General features: G+C 38.9%; 1 protein-coding gene across 3 annotated transcripts in view; it reads left to right on the plus strand.

The window, feature by feature from the left end:
• IFT81 (intraflagellar transport 81) overlaps positions 1-14,988 on the plus strand; it is a 42,079-nt gene that overhangs the window by 14,418 nt on the left and 12,673 nt on the right. For all 3 annotated transcript variants that reach the window (XM_068163482.1, XM_068163479.1, XM_068163480.1), the window contains 4 exons: positions 674-837; positions 3,598-3,693; positions 5,661-5,807; positions 14,158-14,307. In XM_068163482.1, the coding sequence (XP_068019583.1) occupies positions 674-837; positions 3,598-3,693; positions 5,661-5,807; positions 14,158-14,307 (557 nt within the window). The remainder of the gene's footprint in view (positions 1-673; positions 838-3,597; positions 3,694-5,660; positions 5,808-14,157; positions 14,308-14,988) is intronic.

Here is a 14,988-nt window from a genome sequence, read left to right on the forward strand (position 1 = left end):
CATTAAATTCTACTTATTTTAAGGCCATTTTAGATGCCGGATTAGAATCAAGTTTTATTTCGAGAGATCATTTCCAAGGAGATAATAAATCTATACTCAAGCTAGGCCAATTTAAGATCTTTGTACAGATAAAGGATTCACACAGAGATAATTTCTGTCTGTAGATGAAGTAATTTACATGAAACAATGACTTGATTTGAGAGTAGGAACAGCTTCACGATGCTTTGCTGCCCCTCATCTTGCTTGTGCATAAGCAATCAAAGTCTAGCTCTTAACTTGTAGAATTTCAGAAGAACACAGCAGAAAAATAGTATCATAGAATCCAGTATCTTGATGTCTGTAGGACACACACAGGGTTAATGGCTTTTTGTATCAGTGCTGCATGTGGAATTTAACGTCTGATTCAGCTGAAGTGTTATGTAAGAAGGGGTTTATTTGTTTGTTGATTAAAATAATCTGTCAGGGAGTTAACAGTTGTATGTTAGATAATAACACATATTATAACGTTTAACACCCAGATTAAAACTCTGTCAACCAGCTTCCTGTCTCTTTGAGCACTGAAAGGCAGACTCAAATGTTTTGCTGTTGTTAATGTAATCTGCTAATTAATGTGCTGCTGAAACCAAACTTAACTATCCCTTTGTAGACACACTGATTTAATTGGTTTTTGAAGGTTTAATGAAGAAACTAGAAGAGGAGATAAATTTCAATTCGTACCTGGTTACTGAAAAAATACCTAGAGAGCTTGAAAGTAAGAAGAATTCAGTGTATTTCTTACAGAAGGTGGTTGCAGAGCCAGCTATGAGTCAGTCTGATCTCAGTGTAGTTGAAATGAAGGTAAGTTGACCAAGATCACACTTAATTTGTGTCCTGTGGCATTGTCTTAAGGTTCTTGTACATTGTAATTTCCTTATTCCTGCTTTATATCCTTGAGAAAATATTTCATTTCCAAAGGAACATCCCTGCAGCTGTAAAACAAGAGGATGTGTTAATCACTAAATGCAAACTCTCAGACAAGTTTAAAAGACCCCCATAGACTAAACAAAATAGAAAAGCCCCAAATACAACCTCAAGCCCAAACCTATCCTCAAATGCTATTTAAATAATTGTGTCAGCAATTTGCTGTGGTATGAGCAGAGATGTTAATTTAACACCAGATTTGCTTTTTCTTCTCTTCAGATTTCACTTGTTTTAAACTCTCACTGACACGAGGGGAGTTTATAACAACACACAGTGTTTATGGAGAGGTGAACAACACTGTCTAAGTGATAGATCTTCTCAATATTATGTCTGAGTGCTCAGAACCCCTTAGTGTTTGCCATAGGTCTGGTAAGATCAAAGGAAATTTGAGAATCAAATAGTTGATTTACCTTTCCAGATTTTTTTCAGAAGTGAGAAGCAAATGGTGTTAGAATGAGGAAAAATGCTCATTTATATTACATATATTTGTAGCCACAGAAGTACATTTATATCTCTCACTCAATGAAGTTTTCATAATCCTAAATGACAGATGATATATGTAAATATTATGTTCTGGAAGGATTCAGAAGTGTGCTAATTATTAGTATTTTTATTGATGAAGATTTAGAACAATGTTAGCAAGGGTAGGAAGACTACTCCTACGTTTTCCTGCATATTCTGGTCAGTCTAAAGGTCTCTTAGTATCATAGTATCAGTCAGGGTTGGAAGGGACCACAAGGATCATCTAGTTCCACCCCCCCTGCCATGGGCAGGGACACCCCACACTAGATCAGGCTGGCCAGAGCCTCATCCAGCCTGGTCTTAAGCACCTCTTCTCTTATGAGTTGGCTTTTAATATACCCAGGATCTCCAACTCAGGCTTTGCTGTGAAAGCTAAATAATGAGGAAACAGGGTGTTTGTAATAGATAGAAAATGAATGCCCTGTAGGTGTGAGGGCTGCCATCCACTATTCTTCTTGTGTCTCAAAGCTGAGGGAGGTTCAGCAGCTCCACCAACAACCTCATAGCCTCTGTATTCACACTCAGAACATATCAAAGTCATGTAATAAAGAAATGCCCACAGGTTTTTTGGATCAGATGAGAATCAGCAGTCAAGTATGATCAAGAATAGATTCTAAGGTTGAGACTGCCTTTTACAAGAGTGAAATCAGTGACAGCCTAATTTTGAATTCCAATTGTTAGACTTTACAGGGTGACAGTCTTATTAAGTAGTAGCTTAGGTCTGAAATAATAAACTAGCTCCATGATTCAGCCTCTGCTTTCCTAGTTTATTTCTGTTAATCAAAACAATAGTTGTGGTTGCTTTTATTTCTCTCAAGCATATTTGAAGCCCTGTTTGGCACCTTTCTGCTCCAAGAGTATTGTTGGGGTTTTGGCAATACTTTAAAAAGCTTCAAGTTGTTGTGGGTTGGTTTTTGGTTTTGGTTTTTTTTTATTCTGCCATGAAGTAACTTTTTAATTTGATATATTTTGGAAGGATGTTCTTCTTAATAGGTAATAAAACCATGTCATATACTTGGCTGTTACTACAGCATGGCTTTAGACAGCATTTTATTTTTTTTAAGTCAGCCTTTTGTTATCTGTGTCTTAAAAAGGAGCTGAACTGCCCTAAGCGTGCTACTGTCATACGTCTTGTAATATATAGACCAGGAATTTATCCACAGGAGGGAATTCTCTATGCCATCTTCAAATTCAGGCCTGTTTTACCACTGACAGCTTTTGCAAAGGAACAAAATTTACAGATTTTTTTGTTTTCCAGGTGTTGGACTCTTTTTACTTCTACTGAGCATTTCATTTGAAACACTGAGTTTTCAAAGTACAAGGATATGGCTTATAGAAATATTAGGGGAATGCCCAGCACCATACCTGTGTTACATTGTGACTTCATAGGGTTTCAGCTCGTATTTAGGCTGCTTCCTTATCAGCACTCATCTAGTTAGCAGAGAATTAAAGGAAGGTTGCTAGGGCTGTGGTTTCCATGGCTGATGAGAGTCCCAGTGTAGCATTAAGTCAGGACTGGGAAAGCTGGAACCAGTACAGTGATGTAGCTGCGTATGAGTTTCGTGGTACTCTGAAGCTTTGGCTAGAAGGAAGATCAACAGTTAGGGACCATACACAAACAGGTGCAGTTTGCAGCAGTAGAGAGAAGGTGCCACATATCTGGAATATGATGGTCTGTGAGCCTTCCAAAAAATGGTGAAATCTGGTATCAGTTAGACTTTATTTTCTCCCCTTTAAACTTGTGATAAATGTTTGAATGAAAAGGAATTAGGAGTTAATACTGATCAAATTACATTTTCACATAGTCTGTGACAACACCAGTCTGTTTGCTGTCTGTACCAATTCACATGAATTTTCTCTCCATGTACACCAGTTTCCTGATTTTTCAGGGCCAACTTCGTGCTTCTGCCTTATCATAAAGGCACAGAACTGGAAATCCAAAACCATAACCTCTTCCTGGCCAAATCTTAATGACTCATTGAGGTTTTTGGGTTTGTTTCTCTGTTTTAAAAATGGAACTAGCTGGAGTGTAAATCTGGTTTGCAAAGCGTTTAATTTTTGGAGAAGATAAAGAAATAAAGCTCCATTTCCTTTGTTTTCTACTCTGTCTTGCAGATAAATGAAGTTAATGCAGAAATGAATCAGCTTATTGAGAAAAGAATGATGAAATATGAGCCAATTGATAGTAAATTTTCCATGTATCGCCAACAGGTAAGAAGGAACAAAAGCTTCTTAAGGAGAAGCTGCAGAGCAATTTCAGTCACTGCTTGATTCACATACTGATTTTTTTTCTTTATTTATTTAGCATAAATCAGTAGAAATACATAATGATGGAGGACAAAAAGCAAATAAATAGCTACTGAACATATTTCTGTTTAGGGCTGAGTCAAATGATTGCCCTCAGTCACGTTAGTGAGTTTGTATTGACGGCTGTCCATGAGCTGTGAGGTGTTTCGCCCTGCAGCTGCATCACAGTAATTCTGGAAGGATCATTTTGGAGGAGCTATTTTGGTACAGCTCCAGCTGTGGACTGATTCTTGAAAGGCAGCGTGTGGGCTGGCTGCTGCAGTCAGACCTGGATGCAAGGCTGGCTTTCAGTTATGTCCCTCACTTGTGTTTGACCACGTGCTGGTTTTCCCTGTAACATCTATTAAGAAAGGATGCTTTGATTTTTCATCCTGAAGCTGTAAAATAGTCTTTCCATAAAATAAGCTGTCTGGTCTAGTCTTAGTAAATTCACAAGTTATAAAAAGGATTTATGAACTCTGAGATGTTCAGAGCTTAGGCAGAAATGTGATTTCTCTTCCAGGCAACCTGTCCTGCTGCTAATTTTATTGAAGATTTTCATGGTGATGCTCATGGTGATGGTTTGAAAAATAAAAAGGCTTAAGTAAAACGTATCAGTGGGAGTTTAAAAAGGGTGATAAAAATGTATACTGCAGTTCAACAGGAAATGCAGCACTTTTTTTAGTAAGAGGTGCTCTTCCCAAAACCAGAGCCTGCTACATAATGTGCTGGTACCAAAGACCAGCCAGCTCATGGCATAATTCTGTTCATGAACCGCTCCAGGCGTTCAGGTTGCTGCTGTGAGTTGAAAGCATGTGGCAGGGACTGAGCTTTGTTGTGAAGGACTGGCTTCTCTTTCACAAAATAATCATATCTATCATACCACAATGTGTTACTGCAGATATATCATGGAGCAAAGAGCTGAGGCACTACCCCAGCAGAATTCTCTTAGGCATATTTTTAGAAATAAACCTGGTCCTTTTAACATAGGGTGAGAAAGCCAGTGTGCATTTGGCTTCATCTTGTCCTCAATTTTCCCTTTATGAAGAAACCAACCAAGCCTCCAAATTCATGTGCATGCATCTGAATGAATGTGTTGCTTTAAAATATTCTTTAAAATAGCAGACTTTAGCAGGCTAAAAATGCCTTTTCTTCCCCCTGAACTAATGCATACTTATGTTCTCACATTTGTTAGCTTCTAGTCAAATGTTAGGTGCTATTAAATAGTCTGTCTTGTATAGAATATTATTTTTAAAATACTTTATCTTCCAGACTCCAAACAAAAGAATAATCATTAATCTCCATGATTTCTGTACTGTGTTGCTTTATTCATCATCTTCTAGCTATTTGCCAGGATTTAGTGGCTCAGTTCTGCTGTTAGTATAACATATTTCTGTAGGTTGGAGTAGGTTGGAGTTATAAAAATCTGTATTATGACATTTGTGAAATCTTGGATAACTTTCCTGTTAGCCATGTCGGTGTTTCTTCCATGTGCACAAAAAGGGACTAAGCAGAAGAAACGGAGCAGCTAAAATGCCTGCCCTTTTCTTCAATGAAACTGACAAATGAGGTGGAGAAATGCAAATCTAAAATGTAAAATACATCAACATGAATCTGGGAAGAAAGGGTAAGCTTGAAGTCTTGGCTGTACTGAGGAAAGCTGGAGTCTGCAGCCAAGGCCAGTGACGCTGTGGTGCATGTAAGGTGTAATCAATGCTGTTTCCTTTTGCAGTGAGACGTGCTCGCCTTTCTTAATGAAAATCAGTTTCTGACAGTTAAAATGTGGTTTCAGTGGTGCAATGCCTGAAAATGCAATGGATTACATTTTGCTAGAGATGAAACAAGGCAATTTTTACTTCACTCGTCCATATGCATTTTTAATGATCGTGCAGGCATCGATAATTTCCCGGAAGAAGGAAGCCAAGGCAGAAGAACTGCAGGCTGCCAAGGAAGAGATGTCCAGTGCGGAAAGGCAGATGCTACAGAAGACCAGCCAGGCCCATGAGTTAGAAGGTGCTGATGTTCTGAAAGGGGATGAGGTATGCAGTGAAACAGTGGCTATAAGGAAGAGGAAATTTGTAAGAGATGGATCAGGTTTTGTTACCTTGCAGTTTTGTTTGAACTTCACGTTGCAGTAACTGCTTCTACAGTGCCTTACCCATTTTCATACTGTGCTGTCAAACTGCTCGTCCTTGGTGTTGCAACACATTGACCCTCTGCTTTTTTAATGCACATTTTTTGTCATCACATGCCAAAAGTAACATATTTGAAGACTCTTTTTTTTTCTTAATATGCAGATAGTACAATGCTGTCAAGTGCTCTCAGGTGCTTTCCAGTATTTATACTGCAGCAGTGGTTGACCTGTAGCTATTTTCAAATTGTTCATCTCAATTATCCACATTGACATTATTTTGACTCAGGGTCTGGAAGGTTAAGCCAGCCCATCACTAAGCCCTCACACACCTTGCAGTCTATAAGGTACAATGTCATCACAGTAGTATGATGGCAAATAACTATTTATAAAAGACAGTGAGAAGCATGAAGGGATGAGGAGTTGAGTGATAGGTCATGTAGATTGATTTTATCATTGGATGTGGAAAGTAAATCTGTGCTGTTATCCATTGTCTACATGATACATGATCATAAAGCATAATACCAGCAGTTACCAGAAATGCAGTTAATCCTGTTGTATTTATTGCCCACAAGAGTTTGTACTTCAAAAGCTTTCCCAGATCTTCCTGAAGTTTAGCTGCAAGACAGACTTTGACTAGCACAGTCAGCATAGCTCAGGCAAAGTTATATTTGAGGCTCTACTTATGAAAGCAGCTTTTTCTTCTTCAGAGTTTGCAAAGATTAAGGCTGCTGCAGCTGGGTAGCAGTTTGTCAGCAAAAGTAATTGACTTTTCTTCAGACAATAATTGTTCTCAGCTTGGAAAAAGCCTGCTAAGTGTATTCACTAAAGCAAGGAGTATTTTAGCTGCATCATTCCCTGACTTCATGTATCTTTTCATTGCCTCCATACTGTGTTAATTTGCATTGCCATCACTTATCACGAGTAACACTTCGCTTGCTTTTTCTTTGTCAGTTTCTGTGCTTTTTTTACATACTGCTCAGCACAGGGAACGCCCTTTGCAGAAGGAACTCCCTTCCTGATCCCATAGGACATGCCTGCTCCACAGAAATCACATTTCTTTTGAAGGAGTTTTAGAGAGTCAGTCAAGTATGGGAATGTGTGTGTGTCCACATGCTTAAAGGCTTCCTCTATCATATGGAATCCGTGTGTATTTCACTGGTGCCTTCTTGCCTTTCTCCCCTTCTGTAAATCAGGGTGAAATCTACAGGTGGAAGGAAAGACACAGAGATTCTGAAGAATTAATATGGTGATCTCATGCCATAATATTCTATAGACCTTCAACTGAGGTTCCGTAGGTAGCAATAATAAGACCACTACATTAGATTTCTCTCCAATACAAGATTTTCAACCTTAGTGGGCATGTTGCTGAAGTCTCTGACAGCTTTTTAAGTAAAAATAAAACCAGAAAGCAGACAATCTGTGTTTTGTGACATGTGATGGGAAAGAAGTGTTTAATTAATCATCAAGAATGCATTACCAGAATAGCAACATATGCTTTACTTCATCTATAAATGCACTGTAAGGTAAGAAATAATTCATGTTGTGCCTGTTCTTGAGGTGGACACATACTGTGATCCCTGGTAATTCCAGGAGAGCAGGGTAGGAGGGAGACGTGGTTACAGAGAACTGTAATGAAAAACTCAAGTTAATTAATTGTCTGACACAAGGAAGAGGACAGAAAAAAGAGAATATCTGGTTTGAACATAAACTGCATTCTTCTTGTTCAAATAAGTTCTGCTTTTGACTTTTTAAGTCTTTTCAAGCCTTCATTTTAAGGACTGAAGGATAAATGGCCAAGCACTTTGAACAAACCCTTCAGATTAAAATAAGAAGTCTTTGTCTTTTCCTAAGAAGCATTTCCTGGTTTGTAAAATACCTTCTGTACATTGGCCCAAGGCAGCCAGTACTATACAATCTATGTCCTGCTCTTGTTTATTACTTCATTAGGTGTACTGTAGGTGTACTCATGGGCACCAGTGTAAAGCAGTAAAAAGACCGATTCCTATGGCTAAAAACTAGGAAAGGATTTGAATTGTTGATGATTTGGATGGCTTGTTTTTCTAATGTCACAGATTCCTCATCTGGAAAATGGAAATACTGGTATTTAATTTGTTTCTAAATATCTGCTGCCAAAAATGCAGCAGTTTGGTACTATAGCTTTGTTGTGTCCTCAGAGCACATTGCAAACACATGCTATAGCCACTGTCTTGCTTTAGGCTATGCCAGGAAGCCAGGACTAATAGGTGAGATAAATCAGTCTTGGCAGGGAAGAGATGATGAAGCAAAAGTGAACAGGTTATCTCTCACCTGTAAGTCTTGATTCATCACTCACCAGACAGTGTTTTGCTATAGATTTGTTTCTGATCCGTTATACTTTTAAATTTGTGTCTTCTGATTCAGTGCTCTGTTCCTCCAGCTCTGAGCCAGTACCATAGGAAATCTTGATGAATGTAGTAGTGGTGAGTCACTGCAGCAACAGGCATGTTCAGTGGGGACTGAGAGGTTGTATATTCAACCTTCACCTGGCTCTCTGACAACTGAGGGATTCTTTATGCTTTTTGCATTTATTTCCTCCATTTTCAAAAAGGAGGAAAGAAGGTTTTTGAACAAATAGCTTTGTTGTCTTCAGTTTACAGTGAGCTTTAAATTCTGCCTCATTTAACCTATATAAATGCTACAGTTAAAGAATTACTTTTCCCCTTTACCCAGCATTTCTCATCTTCTCTCTGTCTCATGTTGCTGTATCCTCTTACATCATGGCACTCACACCACTTGGCAATCAAAGCATTGGTGCCCTCCTAGCTCATGCTCCCTTGCCACTATTTGGATCTTAGGTTAAGGTCTTCTTAGTACTTCATTCACTGAAAGGTCAACCCTGGCTTATGTTTTCAGGTGTTAAAGTTTTGCTTTCTTCTCTAATCACGAAAGGGAATGTTACAGCATTCCAATTGGTTGAAGAGGTTGTACAGTCAAATACAACTCAGAACAAACAGTAGGGAGTATCCAATTCATTTGCATTGAGCATGAAAATGTAGGAATAAATTGTCTGGTTTGGGGATTATGAAATCTTTTTAAGTACTACAGAGAAAGTACAATGAGCATGGGGCAAAGTTGGCAGGCTCCTAGCTGCAGCTGTCAGATCCTGAAAATTAGGGAATCAAATGCTGACACTTTAAAGGCTAGATGGCTCAATTACAAGTGATCCCAGGTAAAGTTGTGGTATTTTTAGCTCTTTACACAACACATTGTACTTTTCAGAGTTCAGCATAAGGCCCCAAGAACCTCAGCTTCTCCAATGCATCAGAATGAAATAGTGTCATAGCTGTGCTTAGCTGCAGCAGTGGAACAGAATATGTTGTTGAGAATGTGGCATAGAAATTCCTCTCAGATTTGTTAACAGATGTATGAGGTTTGCATATTCATTTAGGTAGGGAGTTGGGTGGTTTATTTAATACAAATGTCTGTCCCCTGTAAAACAATATTACAAAATGTGTCAGTTTGCAAACAGAGAAAAAGGTCAGTCTAGGACCACAGATCTCATCCCTTTTCCTCTGAAACTCTTTGGTCTGTCTGAATCCATCAGAAACAACTAAGTGGGTGGATTTTTAAGAGAGTAGCTGTCTGGGAGCTCACAACCCAGACATGAAATGATTTAAGCCAAGACCCAGGATGTATTATCCTCTCAGTTTGTTCTCTTTCTCTTAACTTCTCACTAAGGTTCTAGGTACAGTTATTCCTGTCTGTCAAAGGCTCCTTACACATGGAAATAGGAGAGTAGCTGGCAGTCACGTTGTGAGAACAAACGTGGCAGATCTGTAGGATTCTTAGAGAAACTTTTTTGCTGTAAGAAATTAACCATCATTTAAACCAAATGTATGCAGTGATTCAGAGAAACCTGAACTGATCTGAATGCTCTTTCCGCACCCACTGGCATGAATAAATCATCAATTTTATTGATCTGTGCGTTTTCAGTGCACTGAAAATGGTTTTTCATTATAACTATTCTGATTGCTCCAAATTGTTGGTAGTGGCTACTGTAATGCTGCTTTCCTGACCAGAAGCAAGCACTCCTAGAAGAGATAACCTACTAAATGCTAATGGAGAATTTGCCTGATAGATCTGTCAGGCTGCAGGATACTTTCATTTTAATAGATTGAGGTGATACTGCTCAAATCTTGTGGAGTTTTGTCCTGTGTTGAAGTTATTAACTACATTCAACAGTGGCTCTACCAGCTGAAATTTAGAGCCTCTTAGGAAAAAATACTGAAAATCTGTTGTGATCAGGAACTTTTCCAAACTAACTTTCATACTGTGGACAGTCTGTATCCTGTTAATTTAATCTAGTTAGAAAATTAAAACATCTGTTCCTCAGTTCTTAACAAAAATAAGAGCTAGTCAGCTAAGATTTTCTGCTAAGATTTTCTGCTATTATTGTGCTTATGCAGATAACTTTATCATCAAAACTGTTTATTTGAAACCTCATTAAATTATGCATTTCTGAGAGGGTTTTTTTACAAGGAATACTTTATTTTCTGTAATACCTTCATGTAAAGACCATTTCATTACTGTAACACATACTGATAGAGTAGTCCAGACAATAACTGGGTGTAAAGATTTAACTTGAAACTGAAGGATCCATCTGGGATCTGTCCTCTTCAGAAAACAGTCATCTTCTCCTTTAATGATGATTGTGGAATAAGAACCTTGTGAAAACTTCATGTGGGGCAAATGTTATTTTTATGGAGATGAAATTATGGATTTACAGTGAAAGCATCAGGCTAAGCATTAGAGGATCTGGGCTTTGATCTCTATTCAGCAATGCACTGAAGCATGTGGGCAACATCCTTCTGTTCTTCCCTGGAGGGGGGTAACCTGCCAGGCTCTGTATGGTCCTGGAGAAGCCATTTTAATAGCTGTGAATTGATTCTGTCAGATTTAGAATTGTTGTAATACTGAATTACTTCACAGAAGTGTGGTAAAACTTAATCTGGTGCAAGCAATCTCTTTCAGATTGTAGATTATGGAGAAGCATAAGGTACCAGCACTGCTGGATTCTTGCAGTAAAAATGGAACTGTAATAGAGGAAATCTGCTAGGATGCTAGAGAACTGTGTGCTGCAGGACATTACATGAGGGGCCAAAGTCCTGTTTTCATTCACTCTATTTCATATTCTGGATTCTAGACCTTGTTATGTTTCATTCACCCATAAAGGCAGTCAAGTGAAAAAGCAGGACCTTGCCTTGCTTTCATTTGGATAGTTTTCCTCTCTCAGGGGGCTCTGACTTGGCTCGCAAACATGGGTCTCCAGCCTTGTTTACTTGACCTGCTAACTCAGTGCCAGCAGTTGGTTCTTGTCCAGTCATTTAATCTTTGAAGCTTAAGTAACTATTTGTGTTAAGTTGCTTGAGAAAGAAAAGCTCACTGGTGGACATCGCCTTGAGTGGTGCATCACTGCGGGCACTGACAGATCATGGGAATTCTGTAGGTTGAGCCTGCTGAGTTTCTGCACAGGGAGCAGTTGACCTGGCCTGTGGGAAAATGCTGCTGATCAGAAATGGAGTCCTTTTGGTTAGTTAGCTTTACAGTGATATGTCTAAGCAATGTTGTTCTTCTGTGAACTAGTCAAGTTATTGAAAAGACCTCCTGCCACAGTGAAATGCCATGGTTTATAGCATTTTAAGGGCTTGATTTTTCATCTGCATGAAGATGGGAGTGTGAGATGTAGAAAGCCTCTGAAGTAATGCTTACACAAATGAAAACACTGTTACTTTACAAGAAGATTATTTTTAGTTCTTTTGGAGACTTATGGAATGATTCTCAGTTTTTAGGCTGAAGAAACCTAATTTTGGCCAATGATCCCAGAAGCTGCTGACTGAGGTGGAGTTAAACCTAATAACTCCAGCTCTGCATTTGGCCCTGAATAGAAAGAAGCCTTCGGTTAGTGGGATATTGAGGGACTACTAATCTCTGCTGTGTTGGGAGTAGATGAAACCTTTTGAAAAGTCTGCCAAATTATTGATTGATTTTCTACAGATGTTATCACTTTGCTACTCTTGTTTCTACCTTGTTTTACTTTATTTGCAGCAGTAAAAGCTGTGTGAAAGGTTGAGTTGGCTTTTAAAAAGCTGCAGGGCAGTGAAAGGTGGACATCCATCTCCTAAACTGAATAGGTTTCGCTCATCAGTGTGAGCATTTGTAGTTCATTTTGGATTACATTTTTATTATATAGTCCTAACTTCATCAGCTAATAATAGAACATTGGTGGAATCAGTTCTTTAATCAACAGGGTCCTTTGACTTCCATTGTAAAATACATTATGCTTTGAATACAGAATATGCAAATAGTCTACCTCCCACTCAAGCTATTTTCAAGACCTTAAAAGTAGCTGTAGAAGTGAAGAGGAGAATAGTTTGCTTTTCATCCTGGGATAAATTGACAGAAAATTGTTCAGATTTGACAGCTGTTTGTGGTCACAAATTAAGTAAGTTTAATCCTTTACATCATTCTTTACTATGTTCCATTGGTCAAATGAAATACCTCAGCAGCTATCTGATCAAGACAGATGACTGTGCTTCCCTTAGATTTTCCTCAGTTAGTTGGAGAAATTGTGTTTATACTTTCATAATGTCTTGAAAATCACAGAAAACTTGGTCCTGTCTAAGCAATTTTTTAAAGTCTTTTGTATTTAGTAGGTGGCTATACTTGAGCTTGCAAAGAAAAAGAATTAATTTGGGCAATACTCTGTTACATGTACCAATAATACAACAAAGCCAGCATGACAGTAACACAACTGCCTCCTCTGTCAGAGCTGTGGCTTAGGTGACCTTGTCTCTCCTTGTCCTAGGTAGTACACACAATGTAAAATGGTATTCCAAAGCCACACAGAGTCCAATCTGCATAGAGCACATTGAGTAATTTGTGGGTTTGTTCTTTCACCAAAAACGTTTATAGCTTTTGGCTTTAAAAATAGTTCTGGAGCATAGCAAGAGAGAAGCAGCTTTGGCCTAGATATTGCACAGGATGGCAGATGAACAGGGTTGATTTCATTTTGGGCATTTTGCCCAGGACACTTTTTATAGCACATACAGATACTCTGGGGGTTCTTAGGCTGTGGTCACATTGGTTTTGTGGATTTAGGCTTTGGAAGGGAGAGGCATAATTTTGCAAATAGAACTGATGTACATTTAAAATCGAAGTTCTTTTGTGTTTGAACTTCCAACAAGTATCAGCGGAACTCCTGTTTTCTCTTAGGGGCTGCCTGTTTCACGCTTGCTCTGCACACACTGGACCCCTCCTCATCAAGGAACATTCTGAAGCCTGTTCTTAGATCATTTACACTAATAAATTTAATTTGCTTTCCATCTCTGAGTCTATTTTTGAGCTGTGACTGGCATTTGCCTCATAGCTCTCATGTAAAATATAGGAATAAGAGCTAGGAATGTTTGACAGATGGAAAACATTAAGGCAAAGAAAAATACACGTTTGTTTCAACACCTGATCTTTCTTAGCTGTTACAAATGGAGCACACCCAGGTTTAGATGTAACTTAGCTAAGGCTGTTGGTCTGTAAAGATATGTATTATTTTACCTACACTTCAGTAAAAATACAAATTCTCCATTGCTTTAGATTATGAGTGAGACAGACACTGCATTTCTCTGCTTCTAGGCAGGGACTCTGCTTTTAGTTTCCTATTTTTACAACCTAGCCAGTGATATCACTGAGGTCTGAAAGAGTCAAGGAAAGAGAACAACAAATTTTAGCTATTAAGAACTAGCATTAAAAAAAAAAAAGTCTTTTCCCATGCCCTCATCTTTTCTGATTTTTCTGCACTTTCTTATCGCATTTCTTGGTCTGCAGAGCTCTGTGGGGCTGTGCACTGCTGAGCTGGAGCTCTGTTACAAGTGCAAATTACTATTACATTAACTTTTCTTTATTATCCAGGATTCTCATAACGTTTTGCAAAGAGTAATTACTTTTCCAGCCGTCAAATGGTGTGAGCAGAGCTGAATGATCTCACTATCACAAATGAGTGAGCTGGGACAGAAAGCAATTGAGCTGGCTTTCTTGATCTCACTCAGTGAACAAATGCAGAACTGAAAATAAATAGACCCTGGGAATCCTGAATTCCAATCCTCCGTTCTAAACACTTAATCTGCAATATGCAGTCCAAATAGAATAATTAGATTTTCTATAGCAACAATCTGTGATAAGGCTTCCTTGCTTTAAGTGAAACGGTGTTTCTGTTCTCTCTCCAGTTTAAACACTATGTTAATAAGCTCCGGAGCAAGAACACGTTTTATAAAAAGAAGCGCCTGGAAATAGCAGAAATTACAGCTGAGTATGGCATCCTCCAGAGGACAGAGGAGCTGCTGAAACAGCGCCACGAGGCCCTTCAGCAGCAGTTGGTAATAAAGCATTTACTGCTCCCACAGTCCCACCACTCCTCCTGCCCTCCTAACAGCCACATGATAGAATCATGGAATCATAGACTTGTTCGGGATGGAAAAGACCTTTACGATTGAGTCCAACCATGATCTAACTCTGCCGAGTCTGGTGCTGAAGGGCATGCTTCAGCACCACATCTCATCATCTTTGAAACACCTCCAGGCATGGGGATTCAACCACCTCTCTGGGGACCCTGTTCCAGTGTTTGAGAACCCTCTCAGGGAAGAAGTTTCTTAGAATTCCCAATCTGAACTTCCCCTGGTGCAACTTGAAGCCATGCTAAGATGGATGTTCTGTTAGATTCTAATGTGTATCATCCTCAGCTCTCCTCCTGTCATCAGTAAGAGTCATTAGGGTGTAAAATTTATTTTTGTCTGTTGACTGTGCCAGTCTTCTGTACTTCATGTTCAGCAGCTGGTTCCTACAGGCAGGCCTGACTTTTTCTGTAATTCCTTTTTAGACTGAGGGGCATGACCCTGCTTTTTAAAGTCAATGGTAAATCTTCACTATCTCCAGCCAGAGCAAGGCTGGATTCTTAAATTAGCTTTTGGTATCCACATACATAAAAAAGGCTTTGAAAATTATCAACAGCAAGTAGGATTCAAGTTACCTCTGCAAAATACACAGAAGTATCATTTCAA

This window comes from Melanerpes formicivorus, unplaced genomic scaffold, assembly GCF_026170545.1.
Source record: "Melanerpes formicivorus ecotype bairdi unplaced genomic scaffold, bMelFor1.0.p_v2 SCAF_72, whole genome shotgun sequence".
Taxonomy (NCBI): Eukaryota; Metazoa; Chordata; class Aves; order Piciformes; family Picidae; genus Melanerpes; species Melanerpes formicivorus.